Below are 19,821 nucleotides of genomic sequence, written 5' to 3' on the forward strand. Positions count from 1 at the left end.
ATATAAAACTAAGTCAATCTCTGTTTTCCATCACTGTGCTTTAAGAGAAGATGGAAGAGAAAAGCAACGTGAAAGCAAAGTATTGCAAAACTCACTCTAGGAGGGAGAAGTGCTAACAATTCTTCGACTGACTCTTCTCCCCAGATATCTCCTTCTTGACTCAAAATTTCAAGTCATATAGCAAGCATTCATTTATCCCACCAATACTTGCTGAGCCTTTTAAGCGCTAGACACTCTGCTAAGCATTGGGTGTATGATAGAGAATAAATATACACGGTGCCTTTCCTCACAGGGAAGACATATAATCAGGCAATTACAAAAGCATGTGAAAATTGTTTTCATTACTGTGGCAGGCCTGTTTACTTCACTCCAAGAAATACAAAGCAGAGCACTTAAACTTTACACGATGGGTTAGGTGGCTGTTTCCCTTCAGGTGATGTCTGAAGCATAAACAGAAAACAAAGAGGTTTAGAAACAGGTAATAAGAGTGTGCTGGAAAAATAGAAATTGATAGATAGATAAATGCTAGATATGATAGATAGATAGATAGATAGATAGATAGATAGATAACCAACCAACCTGGAGGAAGCATGAGCAAAAAGGAATTTTGAAGGAAAAGTAGGCAAAGAAAAATAAGAGAAACCCCTTAAATACTCCAATTTGGATAAATATATGTCTTTCTTACATAACCTACTCCCTTGTAGTTAACTGTAAATTTTCCTGCAAGTGAGTTTCTTAAAGTTTTCTTATAATTAAATAAATGAAGTCAGATTGTACATTTGAAGGGAAAAAGAATTTCAGTACAATGGGATCTGTACCTCAATAGGGCAGGCACAGAATGCTACCAGCGTGTATCTGAAAGTCATCTAACCTCACCCTTCTGTCCAGAAAAGACTTCCCAGAGGTTCTGGATAGCCTAATACCTGAGGGACGGACAGGATGAGCGAGGCAAAGAGGGTACATGAGGGAGATCTGGGGTGAGAGAAGAGCTTGTGGGAAAATGTGCAAAGGAACAAGAGTTTATTAAATTTGGGAAAGTTCAGTGTGACTTTAGTAGACTACCAGAAAAAAGGCAGGGAGGGATGAGGGGGTTATAATGACAGAAAATCAGGCTGGAGACGTGATCAAGGTCAAGATATGATCCTTGTTTGACATAATGTGGAGCTTGGTTTTACATTGAAGACAACTGCAGTGAACAGAGTAAACTGAGGTAAATGAGATCTTATTGGAAGCATGGAAAGAACATTCTGGTTGCAGTGTAGATAGTGGATTTCAAGGGGTAAAGGTAAGAGAGGGATAGTCCAGTCAGGAGGCCAGTTTCGAGATGACAAATGATAGTGCCATTAGGAGAACAAGAACTGTATACACTTAATAAATTGGGTGTGAAGGACAAGCAAAGAGAGAGGAATCAAGGAAAATACTAGTTTGGGATCTGAGCGATTGAGTAGAGGATGGTGCCATTGATGATGATGGAGACCTCAGGAAGAGAAGAGAGTCTGTGAATGTTCCCTCTAAAGAGGAAAACAGTAGGAAGGAAGAAAGAGAGAGAGAAAGAACAGGAAAAAGGAAGAGAGGAGAAAACATAGTATTAGGCCCCCAATACTATTCTATAAATGTCCATTTGCATTAATTTATTCATCCCAATAACCCTATAAAGTAATATGATATCCCTATTTTGAAGAGTTTTCAGCCTGGGCCTTCCAATTCCAAGTCCAACACTCTCATTTCTTTCTCTATGAAAAAAAAAAACCCAAAACAAAAGACAAACCTCTATAAAGGAACAAAAAGAATTTTAAAAGAAAGCTGTATATTCTTACGATAATTCACACTGCTTCAGCTCAGGAAAATGTTTTTCTATTCACGCTTTTTTTCAGGGCAACCTTAACCTCCTTGTTCCTAAAGCTATAGATCAGAGGATTGAGCATAGGCACCACAATGGTATAGAACACAGTGGACACTTTCCCCTGGTCCATGGACAAAACAGAAGAAGGATGAAGATACATGAATGCCCCTGACCCAAAGAAAACAGAAACAACAATTATATGTGAGCTACAGGTGCTGAAGGCTTTGGACCTTCCTTCAGTAGAACGGATCCGAAGGATGCTGGCGAGGATGAAAGTGTAAGAGACAATGATAGTGAGGCTGGGCACGCCGACATCAAAGCCCACAACAATGAGAACTACCAGTTCATTGATGTAAGTGCTTGTGCAGGAGAGCTCCAGGAGGGGGAGGATGTCACACATGTAGTGGTTGATGGTGTTGGCATCACAGAAGTTCAGCCTCAGCATGCATCCTGTGTGGGCCCAGGCACCAATAAATGCCCCCACATATACAATCACAGCCAGCAGAGAACAGACCCGAGGGGACATGGTGACTGTATACAGCAGGGGCTTGCAAATGGCCACATAGCGATCATAGGCCATTACTGTCAATACATAGCACTCTGCACTGACAAAGAAGCAGTAGAAAAAGAGCTGAGTCATGCAACCTGCATAGGAGATGGTATTCAGCTCTGACACAAAGTTTACCAGCAGTTTTGGGGTGATGACGGAAGAGTAACAGAGGTCGATAAAGGATAAATTAAAGAGGAAGTAGTACATGGGAGTGTGAAAGTGAGAATTCAGTCCAATTAGAGTGACCAAGCCCATGTTTCCTGCCACAGTGACAATGTAGACTCCTAGGAAAAGAAAGAACAGGGGCAGCTGGATATCTGAATATTTGGTTAAACCCACAAGGATAAACTCAGTGACTAAGGAACTGTTTCCCATATCCATGCTCTTCCAGTAGGATCTGAAAGATAGGAGAGTAAAATCATATTGAGGCAGAATCCAGATTTCCTATGCAATCCCATGCCCAGTCCATTCTGGAGCCAAGAAGCCAACGGACTCTGCTGAGGTTTAACTATTTTACAGGAAGGTGTATCTGGCTCTGCTCATACAAGGAAGACAAGTATCTGAGAGGCATCAACATAGTTTCAAGTAACACTGGGAGAAATATTTCAAGAGGGGAAGAAATATAGAAATTTATCATATTTTCTCTGTTTCAATTTGTCCAGTTTGTACTTGTTAATCTTTAATCACCACACTTCATCTACCTATCCTGGCCACAGATCCAGACTGACAATGTGTAAGGTGGAGATCATGAGAGCATGTCCATAGCAGAGTTGGGGAAAGAGACTTGCAGAGACTCTTTGGTTTCCCAAGCACACACATGAAGAAAGTCATTAAGTCAGGAGTGGAAGCTAGGTTTCCTCCATAGGAAATTCTCTAAGGATTGGAGACAATCCTTCTGCAAACCCCATAATCTCAGCACTACTTCTAATCTCTATTTTCTTCCTATGCAGACACTGTAATCATCAGGGTCAGAGCTGATAAAAGCAGAAAATTTTATTACTTTCAATGGCTCTGAGTTTTGAAGGACATAAAAACATAAAGAGCTCAATGCTTACTCTTCTTTGCCTAGTGGCATCACAACTGCCTTGTGGTTTCCTCTCCAACACTGCTCTCCAAAAGGAAAGTTCTGCTGCTGTGGGCAGTAACAGAGATGAACCAAACACTTCGTCTTCCATTTGCGTGGAAGGCTCAGAGAATTTATAATCTCAGTCTCTGACTTGCTCTGAGACTCATTCAGATAAAGATCATTATTTTAATAATGATTTTGCCCAGAGGTGATCATTAAACTACAAAAAAAAAAAAAAAGAATATAAACAGCACTCCTTGTTTTCAACATAATAACAGGGAGCATCATGTACGTGATCTTGCTCTGAGCTTGAAGGTCTTGGGGGTTTAATACAGGCTTTCCTAGGAGACTCTCCATAGTTCAAACCCTTTGGGAAGGACAGGTGTATGAAACTGTTTATACATGAATGAAGACGCTTATACCCTCGTGTCTTTGGGAGCTCAATATTCTACTCAAAATTGCACATTCTTCCAGGACAAATGAGGTAGAGATCTTTTCTCTCTTCTTTCTCCTAGTGCTTCTTTGGCTTTTAGGCACAACTGCTAACACATGGCTAATCATATTTTAAATACCTATACAATATTACCTGTACATACATATCGTCACACACATGATCATATGATGCATTCTTTGTATCTTTTAGACACATCACTTCCTGTACCTTTTTCCTGGCAGTCTCTTTCCTGTCTTAGTTCCCCTTCACCCATCATGCCCCAGTTATTTATGTTCACAGCGTACGTCTTCCCTTATTTTCCTAATTGCTGATATAACCAAATAGATTTATAGGGGCTTTACAATTGACTACAACTACATGTTTTTTTACTTCTTGCTTTTGTCATTTAATCATATTTCATTAAAATATCTCCAAAATTCTATGTTTGGACATAAAACTTACCCAACAATACCATATTGATAGAAATCCATAATTTTTCCATTCTTTTACCACCAAAAGCACTGGTAAAATAGTCATCATTGTGCATACATCTCGATATACCAGTACTTTTATTTCAATGGGATAAATTCCCAGAATATTCTTCTAATTAATTTCAGATGGATTTTCCCAAAGGATATAATAATTCACATCTCTGCAAGCATGTATAAAACTACCTTTTCTTCCCCACTTCCGTCAATGAACAGATCATCTGAACTGAAAATCAACAAGAAAACAGCGGCTTTGAATGACACACTGGACCAGATGGACTTAACAGATATATTCAGAACATTCCAACCTAAAACACCAGAATACATATTCTTTTCAAGTGCACACAGAACATTCTCCAGAATAGATCACATATTAGCCTACAAAACAAGCCTCAATAAATTCAAGAAGATCAAAGGCATACCACGCATCTCTTATGGCCACAATGCTATGAAACTAGAAGTCAACCACAAGAAAAAATCTGGAAAGACCACAAACACATGGGGTTAAAGAAAACCCTACTAAACAATGAATGGGTCAAACAGTATTTAAAGGAAGAAATTTTAAAAATGGAAACAAATGAAAATGAAAACACAATGGTCCAAAACCTTTGGGATTCTGCAAAAGTGGTCCTAAGAGGGAAGTTATAGCAATACATGCCTACCTCAAGAAGCAAGAAAAATCTCAGATAAACAACCTAACCTAACACCTTAAAGGAGCTAGAAAAAGAACAAACAAAACCTAAAACCAGCGGAAGGAAGGAAATAATTAAGATGAGAGCAGAAATAAATGATATAAAAACAAAACAAAAAAAAAAAAACAAACAAACAACCAAACCCAAAACAATAGATCAATGAGACCAGGAGTTGGTTCTTTGTTAACCCATCCTCCAATTCACTAACCCTTTCCTCCGCTTCCGTGACCCTGGCCGTCAGAGCCTCTAGTTTTGCCTGCATTTGGCTCATAGAATTTTTAATTTCTGTCAAATTCGCTCTCATTTCCGCCCTTAGGGATTCTATATTCTCAGTAATATTTTCCTGAATACTTTTCTCAAGTCTACTCATTATCTTGACCATTGTTACTCTGAATTCCATTTCTGATAATTTGGTTACATCCATATCCGTTACTTCTGTGGCAGAGGCCACTGACTCACTGTCTTTTCTTTGCTGGGGGGGGCTTCTCCTTCTTGTCATTCTGATGAAGAGAGGTTGCGGGGTTTCCAGAGCCCAAAATTATTGACTGGGTCCCAGGCCGTGCCCCTTGTTTTATAGGGATCTTAGAGATGTGGGCTTCTTCTTTAAAGATTTTATTTATTTACTTATCTGAGAGAGGGAGACAGACAGTCAGCAAGAACGAAACAGAAGCAGGGGAGTTGGTTCTTTGAAAAATATCAATAAAATTGACAAAGCCCTAGCCAGACTTATCAAGAAAAAAAAGAAAGGACTCAAATAAATACAATCACAAATGACAGAAGAGAAATAACCAACACCATGGAAATACAAAGGATTATAAGATAATATTATGAAAAATTATATGCCAACAAATTGGACAATTCCTAGGAACATATAAACTACCAAAACTGAAACAGGAAGAACTAGGAAATTTGAACAGACCAATAACCAACAAAGAAATTGAATCAGGAATCAGAAACTCTCAGCAAACAAAAATCCAGGGCCAGATGGCTTTACAGGCAAATTCTACCAAACATTTAAAGAAAAGTTACTATCTATTTTTCTTAAACTATTCCAAAACATAAAAAAGGAAGGAAAACTTCCAAATTCATTTTATGACACCAGCTTTACCTTGATCCCAAACCCAAATAAAGACCCCACTAAAAAAGAGAACTATCGGCTAATAACCCTGATGAACATAGATGCAAAAACTCTCAGTGAAATACTAGCAAACCAAATCCAACAACCCATTAACTGAAGGTTACCAGGGCGGAGGGGGTGGGCGAATGGATTAAATAGGTGATGGAATTAGGGAGTACGCTTGTCGTGATGAGTACCAGGTGTTGCATGAGGTGTTGAATCGCTATGTTGTACACCTGACACCAATATTATACTTTATGGTAACTATCTGGAATTTAAATAAAAGCTTTCTAAAAAAGTGGGTTGTATCCCATGCTTAAGTTGTTACACAGTGATCTCATAAAATACAAGACTTGAAGACCGTGTATGTGTGTGAGCGTGTGAGTGTGTGTGTAGGAAGGCAGGATAAACACAAGTGGATGATGGAGATCTATAAATGTGGGGTTCAGAAATTAAAGGAGTATAAAATTCAAAACCCCTTTTATTTCTGTTTTTATCAGCTCTTAACCACAGTGCACTCTAATCATTCCAAATTTGACCCTGAGCAGCAATAGCAGCTTGCTTAGAGAAAGTGTCCATTAAACAAAATCAGGATATAATCAGGGAACTTTCTTTAACTAGGAGGACCACTTTCCATTAAGCACTGAAACTCAAAGTGTTCACACTGACTTAGAAACAGCTCTGTCCTAGTTCATAGGCCCAGGCGAATCTCAGGGCTTACCTGTTTAACTTTCAGCTGTACAATTTCAATAAAGTTATATATATTTTTTCTCTCATTATTTCATGCATTCCTTTCAGGTAACTCAAAAAAAAAAAAAAAACAAAACCCAAAACTGTTAAGGATAGCTCTATGTTTTACATGTAAAACACCCTAACTTGATTCCCTTCCTCAAGAGAAGTTCAAATAGAGCTTAAGTTGCTAACTAGAAGTTATAGCTGAGTCACTGTATTTTTTAAATTTTTTTTTTTAAGATTTTATTACTCAGGGTGGCTCAGTTGGTTAAGAATCTGCCTTCGGCTCAGGTCATGATCCCAGGGTCCTGGGATTGAGCCCTGCATCAGGCTCCCTGCTCGGCAGGGTGTCTGCTTCTCCTCCTGTCCCTCCCCCCATTCATGCTTGTGTGCTCTCTCTCTCTCTGAAATAAATAAATAGAATCTTTAAAATATTTTTTAAAAATTTTTATTTATTCATTTGAAAGAGAGAGAGAGCATGAGCGTAGGGAAGGACAAAGGGAGAGGGGCAGTCACTTAGCTAACTGAGCCACCCAGGTGCCCATAAGTCTCTTTCTTTAAAACTTTGCCAAATCTAGGTTTTACAAGCTTTATTTAAACTTTTGTTACTTTTTTCAAAAATAATCTGAAAAAAAATGGAAACCAATTTGAAAGAAAGCTTACCTTCTCTAAAAATGAAACAAATTTAATTTGTATTTTCAGACTTCTCAAATGAAAGATTAGTGACCAGTTTTAACACATACTTGGGGGCACCTTAACTAGTGATAAAATACATAACAGAGTAGAGAGACACACGTCTGCAACGTCTATAGAGGTCCCTGAATGGCACAGGTATTATTTACTTACCTAGATACACTTCAATCTCAACAAGGAAAACAATTTCATCAAACCAGACAGTAGGGGAGCCTGGGAAGCTCACTTGATTGAACATCTGACTCTTGATTTTGGCTCAGACCATGATCTCAGGGTGGTGAGATCAGGCCCTGCGTGGGGCTCCCTTTGGGCATGGAGACTGCTTGGGATGTTCTCCCTCTCTTCCTCTGCCCCTCCTCCCCTCCCTCTAAAAAAAAAAAAAAAAAAAAAAAAAAAGATGAAAAGAAGAAAGAAGAAAGAAAGAAAGAAAGAAAGAAGGAAAGAAAGAAAGGCAGAAAAAGAGACAGTAAATAAATGAAAAAAAGGAAACAAAAAAAGAAAGAAAACACCAAACTAGATCAACCATTTTATATAAATAAACAACTGAGAATCAAGCATATTAATACTGAAGTCAGGAGATGTGGTATGGGTAGTCATGCAAAACGTAAGTTTAGCAATGCCCAATATCTACAAACAAACAGGCAAATATACCAGTCATGCCAACTTTCACAATATCTACGTCTTAAGTAGAGATTAGAAAACAGGTAAAATTGAAAATATTATTAAAGTTATCTTACAAAATGTTGACATTATCCCCTGGTTAAGATCAATGATTTTTAGAGTAAAAGTTTTGTGTCCCTTTTCTCAAAAGAAAAATAATCTGACATCCTGTTACAGAAAAGACATTGTCATAATTTGATTTACTCACTGAAAGTTTCTTTCAAATTATCCTTGCTTTCCTAATATCAACTTGAGGGTTTTCTACCTTAAATTTGTAAGAAGTAGCATATAGAAGCCAGCAAAAAACAGGAGTGAATTAGTTGTTCTCATGTCTTTAGGTCCTGGGGAGGTTAACTTTTTTTTTTTAATATCAAATAACTTGAGAAATCCTGTGATCCCGATAATATTTCTAAGGCCTTCCAGGAAGAGGAGGGAAATCATAAGAACGAACTTTTATCATATATCATTTTGTTTTCTGGATTCGTTCTTCCTAATTTGAGTTTTTGTTACTACTCACTGTTTACCTTTTGAAATGTCCTCTGTTTGCCTGGTCCCCCAAATGTACCACAGCTTTTCACCTTCATTCCTCCAAACACTACTGCTGTATGCTCACTGTACATTATAAATTTTATGAAAGCTATGGACTGTATGTATATAGCACTATATAGAGCAGAATTAAAACAGATTTTGAAATGTGGTTTCTAAATCCTCATGACCACGTTGCACACTGAGACTTTTTATTTATTGGCCATGTGTCTGGTTAAGCCCCGGCCTAACTGTATGTTCTGGGCTCTTTTCCCTCCTATGCCTTGCTCTGTGAATTACAAGTACGTGCAAACATGCCAAATTCATTTTATTTTCTTAATTTTTTATTTAAATTCCAGTTAGTTGACACACAGTGTAATATTAGTTTCAGGTGTACAATACAGTGATTCAACACTTCCGTACATCGCCCAGTGCTCATCACAAGAGTATTCCTTTTTTTTTGTTTTGTTTTGTTTTGTTTTTGTGGGGTTTTTTTGTTTTTTTTTTTTAATTTTTATTATATTATGTTAGTCACCATACAGTACATCCCCGGTTTCCGATGTAAGGCTCGATGATTCATTAGTTGTGTATAACACCCAGTGCACCATGCAATACGTGCCCTCCTTACTACCCATCACCGGTCTATCCCATTCCCCCACCCCCCTCCCCTCTGTAGCCCTCAGTTTGTTTCTCAGAGTCCCTAGTCTCTCATGTTTCATTCCCCCTTCTGATTACCCCCCCCTTCTTTATCCCTTTCTTCCCCTACCGATCTTCCTAGTTCTTATGTTCCATAGACGCTTTTTCTTTATCCATTCATCAGGCAATGGACATTTTGACTCTTTCATAATTTGGGTATTATTGATAATGCTGGTATAAACATTGGGGTGCATATATCCATTTGAATCATTATTTTTGATCTTTTGGGTAAATACCTAGTAGTGCAATGGAGGATCATAGATTAATTCTATTTTTAATTTTCTGAGGAACTTCCTTACTATTTTCCAGAGTAGCTGCACCAGTTTGCATTCCCACCAACAGTGTAACACGATTACCCTTTCTCCACGTCCTCACCAACACCTGTTTTTTCCTGTGTTGTTAGTTTTTGTTGTTCTGATAAGTCTAAGATTGTATCTCATTGTAGTTTTGATTTGGATTTCCCTGATGATCATGATGTTGGGCATCTTTTCATGTGTCTGTTGGACGTCTGTGTGTTTTTGGAGAAATGTGTGTTCATGTCTTCTTCTGGGTTATTTGTTTTTTGGGTGTTGAGTTTGATAAGTTCTTTATACATTTTGGATACTAATTTTTTATTAGATACGTCATTTGCAAATATCGCCTCCTATTCAGAAGTTACCTTTTAGGCCATATGCACCCCAATGTTCATAGCAGCATTGTCCACAATAGCCAAAGTGTGGAAGGAACCGAGATGCCCTTCAACAGATGACTGGATTAAGAAGTTGTGGTCCATATATACAATGGAATATTACTCAGCTATCAGAAAGAACAAGTTCTCAACATTTGCTGCAACATGGACGGAACTGAAGGAGATAATGCTAAGTGAAATAAGTCAAGCAGAGAAAGACAACTATCATATGATTTCTCTCATCTATGGAACATAAGAACTAGGAAGATCGGTAGGGGAAGAAAGGGATAAAGAAAGGGGGGGTAATCAGAAGGGGGAATGAAGCATGAGAGACTATGGACTATGAGACACAAGAGTATTCCGTAACTCCCATTATCAAATTCATTTTATTTTAATTTTGAAGAAGTAACATTTCATTTGAGCCAGTCATTTCTGAACTGTACTTGCCCCCAAAGTCTTCTCTTTCCCAATGGAAAAAAATTAAAAACCATCAAACCAATTTCCTAAACAAACAAACAAAAAACAAAAGCAATACCCACCCTGAGGGAAATTCATGTATCACCCTGGAACAAAGCACTATCAATGTTCAAATTAGAAATGCTTTTTTGTTTTCCATGCTTATGGAAACAAGAAGAAATAGAATAAAGTAGAAGCAAAGAAATAGAATAAAGTAGAAGCAAAGTACACTACAAAGGGTGATAGACTTGTAGTCAGAAGACTAAGAGTTTAGTCTGTGGTTTTCCTTCAGAAGTCAGAGTACTGTAGGTCACTAGTCACTTGAGCTTTATTTCCAATCCATGCAATAAACATATCTTGACAACCTGTTATGTGCAGGGTTGACCATGCAAAGTTAAGAAAACTCTTTGCAAAAGAAGGCGTGATGCAGTGTTTACAGATGCAAAGTCCTTTCTACTTGACAGTCTTTATGGAACCTTCCATCTCTGGTGTTGAAAGGGACACATTCTTGTTCAGTGAATGCTGGAAGGTTGAGAGTAGGAACACATCGTCCACTTCATGCTGCCAAGGTAAGTGGCAGATAAGACATCTTTAATGACAGTATGTCACCCGAATGTTCCTTGATTTGATCATTTGTAGACAAGTCTTCTATTTCCAGAAAGAAAAATAGAAGTTCAAAATGATAAAGAGAAAAACAGGAATAAATTTCTTTCTTAATATTATTACTAAATGACAAAAAAGGGAAAAGAAAGTGTGCAAATGGTGAAGAAAGAGAAACCTACTCTTCAATAAGCAAAAATAATATATTGAAAGAACATTCACCTTTCCCTCAACATGATAAGAAAGAAATACGATAAGCAGGCTGCCAATTAAATTACTGTAATTAAAAACAGACTCCTTGTCCTGTACTAAGTGGAGACACGGATTCTGATCAAAACACACTCCTACTCACAGTTTTTCTCAGAGCAAGTTTAACATCTTTGTTTCTCAAGCTGTAAATGAAAGGGTTCATCATGGGAACCACATTGGTATAAAAGACAGAGGAGATTTTCCCCTCATCCATAGACCCAGCAGAAGATGGTTTAAGATACATAAATGCACCTGATCCAAAGAAAAGAGAAACAGCAACTATGTGGGAGCTGCAGGTGCTGAAGGCTTTGGACCTGCCCTCAGTGGAGCTGATGCGCAGGATGCTGGAGAGGATGAAACCATAAGAGACAAAGATGGTGACACTGGGCACAATCACATTGATGCCCACCACAGTGAAAACCACCAGCTCGTTCACATAGGTGCTGGTGCAGGAGAGCTGGAGCACAGGTAGGATATCACATAAATAATGGTTGATGGTGTTTGCATCACAGAAGGTCAGTCTCAGCATGCATCCTGTGTGAGCCATGGCACCCGAAAATGCCATCAAATATGAACCAAGCATAAGGCTGGAACACACTTTAGGGGACATGACAACATGATACAAAAGAGGGTTACAGATGGCCACATAGCGATCATAGGCCATTGATGTCAGCACATAAGCTTCAGAAATAGCAAAAAAACAGAAAAAGTAAAGCTGGGTCATACATCCCCTGTAGGAGATAATATTCTTCTTTGATGTGAAGTGAGTCAGCATTTTGGGTGTAAACACAGAGGAATAACAGAGATCTATGAAGGAAAAATTGAAGAGGAAAAAGTACATGGGGGTGTGGAGGTGTGAGTTCAGCATGATTAGAGTTATCAAGCCCATATTCCCCAACACAGTGACCACATACATGACTAGAAACAGGCAGAAAAGGGGGAGCTGGAGATCTGGTAGGTCTGTGAGCCCCGCCAGAATGAATTCAGTCACAAAGGAAACATTTCCAGGAGCCATTCTTCTCTAAGGGGATCTGTGAGCACAGAAAATTAGGGTTACATTAGGAAACATCTTACTTCTTCTTGCAAGATCTTCTACTAAAGAGAGTGTATGCACTGGAAATGCCGGAGACTAGCGCAACCTAGACACATAGAATCTGCCTTTACCACTATCATGATCCTGAGGGACACTAACTCTCTCTTTATTAAAGATTTTATAAGCTAAATATAGCAAAGGGCATCACAAACTTAGCCTAGGGAGGCAAGTCCACTGAACTTGACCTCTGGAAACGTGACTGCTGGAAAAACCAAGGGAGAAGTTGGGACCAGGACAGAATCATCCTTCTTGAATCTATTTCCTCATTCATTTGACCCTCCCCTCACCAATAAAATAAGAGGCAGAATCCTTAGCAACCCCGTGCTGGCCTCAAGTGCAGATTACCCTTGATGGAGTGAGAATTAAGAACACTGTTTCTACCTAAATGAGGGACCAGGGTCTAGGGGAGGTTGAGTTACTGCCATATATCACAGAGTAAAAGCCATAAATCCAGAAGAGTGAGAGTTCCATCCAGAGAGAGGGGACTTACTGATGGAGATACTGCATCCCCTGTACCCCCTAATCTCTGAACATTCTCTCATCTCCCTCTAACACATTCTCCTGCCAGGTTCACTTGAATGTTAATACTGCACAGAATGGGAAAGAAAGTGGCATATCTCAGACCTCTGAACTTCCATCTCAAAACAAGGAATGTGTTACAAATGGAATTCAGATACTCACCCTCCTTAGGTCAGAAAACCTCAGTGTTCTCTTATCTTGGTATTTACCCTCGTAGTCCTGGAAAGACAATTTCAGGCTCGGAGGCTTTGATTCTAAGAGGATTCGCCTGACTTAAATTCAGATATACCCTTGAAATCTTTCTGATCATACTCTCTGATTATGGCTTCGAGTCCTCTTGAGAAGCAGAGAAAAATAAAGCCTTTATTAGTATCACATTTACTACTTATTGGACATGGATTTAAAATGAGTTTAAGGGTATAACACACTTGGTTCTAAACACGGTAGAAGCTTGCTCAGTCTTTTCCTCAGGGAACAGATTTTATGTGTAAACAAATAGGGAGATTGTGTACCCTGGGCCATGACATGTATTTAGTTCCTTAGGGACTCAATATTTCACTCCTCTTCAGTCACTCTAGGGATTGTACAGCCCCAGATTCAAAGTACAATCCCATCTTCCCCTTACCTTCATCGCTGAAGGCAAACCTACTGTGTTTTCTCACCCCTTCTTTGTTCACATAACCTAAATGGAATTGTTTCCCTAAATGGAGGGTTCTGCCTCCAAGCTCCCTTATTTCTTCATCTCAAATCTTTCAAAGATTGCAATAACTCAGTTGTTCTCTCTCCTGGAATATCTCTAAAATAATTTGCAATTCCGTATGTTCCTTCTCAAGTTTATACTTTAATCACCTACTGGAAATTTCTACCTGGCCTGCTTACTATCATTTTATGCAACACTCGGTAACTGGGGTAATCAATTTCTACTTCTCATAGAAAAGAGTAGGGGCAATGGAGTTAGCGGGTGTGCGTATGAATCCTATCTTCCTATTTCCACTTTTGAAATAATACCTTGGGCAAGTTACTTAATTTCTGTTTCTCTAGTTCATTTTCGTAAAATTAGGATGACAAAAATAGCATCTCTTTCATTGGGTTGTTGTCATAATTAAATTTTTATTTTATGTGTTTAATGTTTTTATTTAAATTCCACTTAGTTAAGGTACAGTGTAATATTAGTTTACGATATACAATATAGTGATTCAATACTTCCATACCACCCCTGGTGCTCAACACGTCTTCATCCCCATCACCTAGTTCACCCATCCCCATCCACCTCCCCTCTGGTAACAAGCAGCTTGCTCTCTATAGTTAAGAGTCTGTTTCTTGATTTGTCTCTTTCTCTCTCTTTATTTCTCTCTCTCTCTTTAGTAATATAGTTAGAACATTGTCTGGCATATAATAAGAGTCAACAATTGTCACTGGTTATTATTTATATCCTCATGAATACCTCATAATACTCATCAGACATTTTTTTCCCTTAATTCCTGTGTTCCCCTATAAACTGTAAGTTCTATAAGGACAACATCTCCTCTCTCTTGCTTAGTACTTTGCTCCTGGGGTTAAGATCAGTGCAGAGCATATAGAAGAAATTCAGTAAATATTTCTAAAGATCATGTTGTCCTTTGGCTGCAAACCTCCAGAACACATTCCACATTTCTCACTAGTGCTAAGCAATAGTGTCTATGACCACAGTGACCTCTATCCTTGTCCCACAGCCACCACACAGCTTCTTCGATTTTAACTGAACCATACTGCTAAACTGTAGTACCTCCTATTATTCTAGCATTTTCCCACATAATTCCTCTTATTCAATCATGTACACTGCTGCTAGAATAAGCGTTGAAAGCAAAACTCTATCCCTCCTTAGTTTAAGAACTTTCAGTGGTATTCCATTACCCATTGGGCAATTGATATTTTGTAACAAAAGTATAAGTCTCAAATTATTATAAAGTCTTAGATAAAATGGAAGAAGAAATTGAGTCAGAGTTCTACTTAGTAGAAAGACTTGAAAGAACTATTTTGATTGAATATTTTGCACACATTGAGTGGATACAATATTTTAGCCTTCTCACAAATATAAGAAAAAATATCAGAGAATGTTTACATTTCAAAGACCATAGGGAATAGTAAACAAAGATCACAGTCTAGGGGAACCAAAGATAATAAGTAAAATTTAAGTTTAAATCTGCACAAACTCACTTTCTCATCATGATAAATTAGTTTCTCTCTTCAGTGCTTCCCAAAAAGGATTAAGAATCTCACGAAGATGTTCATTTGCTTAAGTAACATTTTTTTAAATTTAATATCTTGGGAATGCAACCGTCAACCTATGCTACTACTTAGAAAGTTTCTAGCTTCAAGTTACAGAGTGCTCAATTAAAAACCCATTTTAAATAGGAGCTTATTTCTCTCACCTAGCAATAAGCCTAAAACTAGATTATCCTAGGCTTCCTTTAGCAACAAATCACTCTCATCAAGGATTCAATCTCTTCCATTTCCCCATCCTCAGTTTGTTGTCCTTCATTCTCAGGCTTATCATCTCATGCTCACAAAAAGGTTGCCAGAGCTCCAGGAATGACATCTAAACACCAGTATATCCAAAGAATAAAGCAAGCAACAAGGCAAAAGAAATCTTTCACATATCTCTGCATAGCATGAAGTAAATCATCTCCAGATGCCAATAGATTATTTCCTTTATGTCTGGGCAGTCACGTGGCTATGCCTCAAGGGCAACACAGCTGCAAGGAAGACTGACAAAAATGAGAATCTCCCATTTTCAGCCTCTGTCAAAAAAAGGAGTTTCTGTCATTAAGAATACTTGGAGGATAATACCTATTGGATAGAGCATCAACACAGTCTGCCACCAACAAAGAGCTTGTAAAAGATATTTGTAATAGGGGTTGTGTTTTTCAGCTTAAATATAGAATATAATTGTTATTTTTTAAGTAATTTCACTGTTTGAAGCTTTAAATCAACCCAATTGCCTCGAGATATTCAAATGATGTTATAAATATATTTTTGTCTGTGTGTGGATAAGTAAACACATATAAGTATATATTTACACATACACTACTTACACGTATGTGGTGAGGAGAGGAGGAAGAGCATCATTCTATAATATGAGAGGGTCCTCCTATTAGTGAAAAAGCACCAGACACTGAATGTTTCAAACTGTGTAAAATAGTGTCTCCAAACAGAAAACAATAACTCATGCTACCACAATTATATATATATATGGTTTTTTTGATGGCAACGTCCTAAAAGAGAGAGATGGAACAGGTTGGTAGGCACTAAATATCTGACAGATTGAAATTAAGATTATACCTTTTGAAATTTTAATTTTAGGTTTCTTTGAAGTATCTTTTTACCTTTCTATCTCTTGTTTAGAATCTTCCTAATAAATTGTAATAATATTTGAAACTGCTATAATAACTAAATTATGTAAGAAAAGGGAAATTTTATTATGTCGCATTTTGGGAAAAGATCTAAGGTAAACAGAAAATTATCAATTATATAAATTGGGGTTTAAAATCTTGTTAAGAGACTCCACAACTCAGACACCTAGGTGGGTCAGTCAGTTAAGCATCTGCTTTCGGCTCAGGTCATGCTCTCAGGGTCCTGGGATAGAGTCCCACATTGGGCTTCTTGCTTAGTGGGGAGCCTGCTTCTCCCTCTACCTGCCACCATCCCCCTCCCAGTTTGTGCGCTCTCTCTGACAAATAAATAAAACCTTTAAAAAACAAAAACAAAAAAACCCTCCACAACTGCTTATTATATTAAAAAGGAGACACTGGGATCCCTTCAGGGGCATTCTTGTTCCAACCCTGGCTCCCATTTGAAGAAGGTCTGATTATAAATAAGAAAGCTTCAAGTGAAGTTATGAGGTATTAAAAGCAGATCAAAAGAATGGAAATCCTGTGAGTAAAGGTGATGAACAATTACATTTCTGGAAAACAGGCCTCAGAAATGCGCCCTAACAAATCCTACAGTGTCAGGACACATGTATTGGTTAAAGAGAGGTGCAGTAATCTGGAGTTCAAGATATTTGGGTATGACTGTCCTACCAACGACCCACTTAGAGGAAAACTCTTTTTGCCTCTGATATTTGTTAGATCATAAATTTTCTAAACAGCCTAGAACATTACTCATGATAAAGGAGAGAAGGAACACTAGATCTGCTGATTCGCATAAAGGATCTTTGCCCCCCCCCCCAAAAAAAAAGGTCCTGGTTGCTTTTAGGAGATAAACTGTAGGAGGCAATGGAAGAAACGGGCATTTAATTAGGAAGGCTTTGCATTAATGCTAGTAAGAGACAAGAGTTTCTCAAATCAAGGTGGTAGTGTCATAGTTGTGATATATTGGGTAGTTATGTCTATATTATATATATGCTTTATGTGTATGTATATCTTATGTATTATGTTTTAATCCAGTACTCCATTTCACTTAGTAAAGTCCAACTTTCACAATTACCAACAATTTCCACCATGATCTTGCCCCTTGTTACATGTCTGTCCTTGTCTCCTTCAACTCTCTCTCTTACTCCTTTTATTCAGTACACTAGCCCTTTCTGTATTCTCAAACATGCCGGAAGTATCACCTCAGCAGTTTTTGCACTGGACACAATCTCCCTTAAAAAGATATTTTTCCAGGGGTAGCACTGGGTGGCTCAGTCAGTTAAGTGTCTGCATTTGGCTCAGGTCATGATCTCAGGGTCCTGGGATGGAGCCCCCCAATAGGCTCCCTGCTACAGTGGGGAGTCTGCTTCTCCCTCTCCCTCTGCCCTTCCCCCTCCCTGCTTGTGCTCACATGTGCTCTCTCTCAAATAAATAAAAAATTTTAAAAAAGATATTTTCCCAAATACTCATTGAAACATCCCCTTCTCAATGAATTAGGATCCATGTCCAATTTATCTTTGTATTCTCAATATTTAATACACTTCTTGACATAGGATTTTTCCTCTCTTTGGATTGCTTCTTCTTACATGCCAGATAGCTGGGATGTGGCTACTATGAGTCAGTCTCTTAAAATGCAAGTTTACTTTGACCAACTTTACAATATTCTATTTGAAGAGTCTGCTTAAGAGCTACTATTTAAATAAATGACATATTTTTATTTTAAAATGAGAGAAAATATATGGCCATAAAACTGGTTGGGTTCATGGAGGAACACATCGGCCTCTTTATCTCCTACTAAGGGAAGCTGCGTCTTCAATAATTACTTTCTTTTAGTTCCACGTTCAATTTCCCATTCATTTTGATGAAGTATTTGTAACCTATTGTACCTCAGGAAATTAAATTTAAAAAAAGAATTCTAAATGTAGATACAGAACCTAGCCTTCAAGGTCTCAATTAATACTTTGACAACAGGTCTAAGTCAAAACTAAAATTGTATAGGAAAAGGCTGAAATGAAACAACGACCTAGATAGATATGGAAACTCAGTTTATTAATAAAAATGAATATTGTTACATTTAGTGGTGATTAGGTAAAACTAAAAACAAAAGCCATGTTTTCATTTTTTCATTGTATAGCAGCTAAATGTTTACTAATGCTTATCTGTTTGAATAAAGTCATATATTCTGATCAAGGAGAAAACTCCTGTTTTAAATCTCATGAATCTCAGTACTTGCTTAAAGCTACCAAGTGATTCTACGTGCAAAGAAAAAAGAATCTGAACGACTAAATGAGAGGACGCCACCATATGAAATCTCTTGTAAACCTTAATCAAACACCACTATCTTGCAATTCACTACAACCACTGTACGCACCATACCTATAGTTCTGCCACTAATTATTCAAATAAATTATATGAGCACCTATGAGGTACTGGAAAATGAAGAATTAACAATTAATGAAGTAATTGTTACCTTCCCTTTTCTGAGAAGAGATGCCCAGGGTATTCTTCACTAGAAACTGGGATTCTTCAACCAGATATCTAGTCACTGAAGCTCACTTGACTGAAATACAAAACTAGCTAAAATGCTTAGATTACAATAGATTGCCTTGAGTATAGTCACCAATGCTATTTTGGAAATGTAAGAGTCAAGCAGATTTTTATATTTATGCATGTACATGTACATGTTTTTGTATATATGACTTGTGCATGGACATGTCAGCAAGTGAATGTCTGGCAAACTCTCCATAAACGTCAGGACTATGTCTGGCTGGTCCATAACAATCAAAATGCACATCAACAGATCTCTAACACAACAAGATTTGTAGCTGCTGAGTCTAGCTGGTAGCGGTAGGTTTTCTGACTGAACAGACAAGACCAGTTTCTTGAGACCCTCAGATTGTAGGTCAGCTCCACCCGCCATTCTCACTGAACATGTATCTACTCTTCTTAGAGGGGTGAGAAAGTGGAAAGACCTACTTCTTTTCTTCCTTATGCCGGAACATAGTTGGTATCAAGTACTAAAATGCGGTTTTGTTTTAACCATACTTTTTGAGTACGTGCTCTACGCAAAGACCCACTTGTTTCAAGAAGGAAAAAAGTCCACTTTATTGAGATTGACAAATGAATATAAAGAGGATTTATAATACAATGTGACACATGCTACAGTAGAACCAAACACCAATGGGATGCAAGCCAAAGAAGTTTACCTTGACCTAGTCTTAAGGAATCAGAAAATGCTCCTGAAAAGGTAAGGCCAGGGGGCAATAGGACACAGAAAAACAGGAGGTAGTGATTTCAGGCAGGGGAAAAAAGTATGGGACAAGGGTCAAAGGTACATCAGCTACAATACC

The 19,821-nt window shown here is 38.0% G+C and overlaps 2 protein-coding genes across 2 annotated transcripts; both read right to left on the reverse strand.

Moving 5' to 3' along the window:
- Positions 1-1,838: 1,838 nt before the first annotated feature.
- On the reverse strand, positions 1,839-2,774 carry LOC113259766 (olfactory receptor 145-like). Its single transcript, XM_026505262.4, has one exon. The coding sequence runs from the start codon at positions 2,772-2,774 to the stop codon at positions 1,839-1,841; it is 936 nt and encodes a 311-aa protein (XP_026361047.3).
- An 8,775-nt stretch (positions 2,775-11,549) lies between these two features.
- Positions 11,550-12,482, reverse strand: LOC113259765 (olfactory receptor 145-like). The gene has a single exon (XM_026505261.2). It carries the CDS (start codon positions 12,480-12,482, stop codon positions 11,550-11,552), a length of 933 nt encoding a protein of 310 aa, XP_026361046.2.
- Positions 12,483-19,821: the final 7,339 nt, after the last annotated feature.

The sequence above is a fragment of the Ursus arctos genome, unplaced genomic scaffold (genome assembly GCF_023065955.2).
Source record: "Ursus arctos isolate Adak ecotype North America unplaced genomic scaffold, UrsArc2.0 scaffold_22, whole genome shotgun sequence".
NCBI classification, from domain to species: domain Eukaryota; kingdom Metazoa; phylum Chordata; class Mammalia; order Carnivora; family Ursidae; genus Ursus; species Ursus arctos.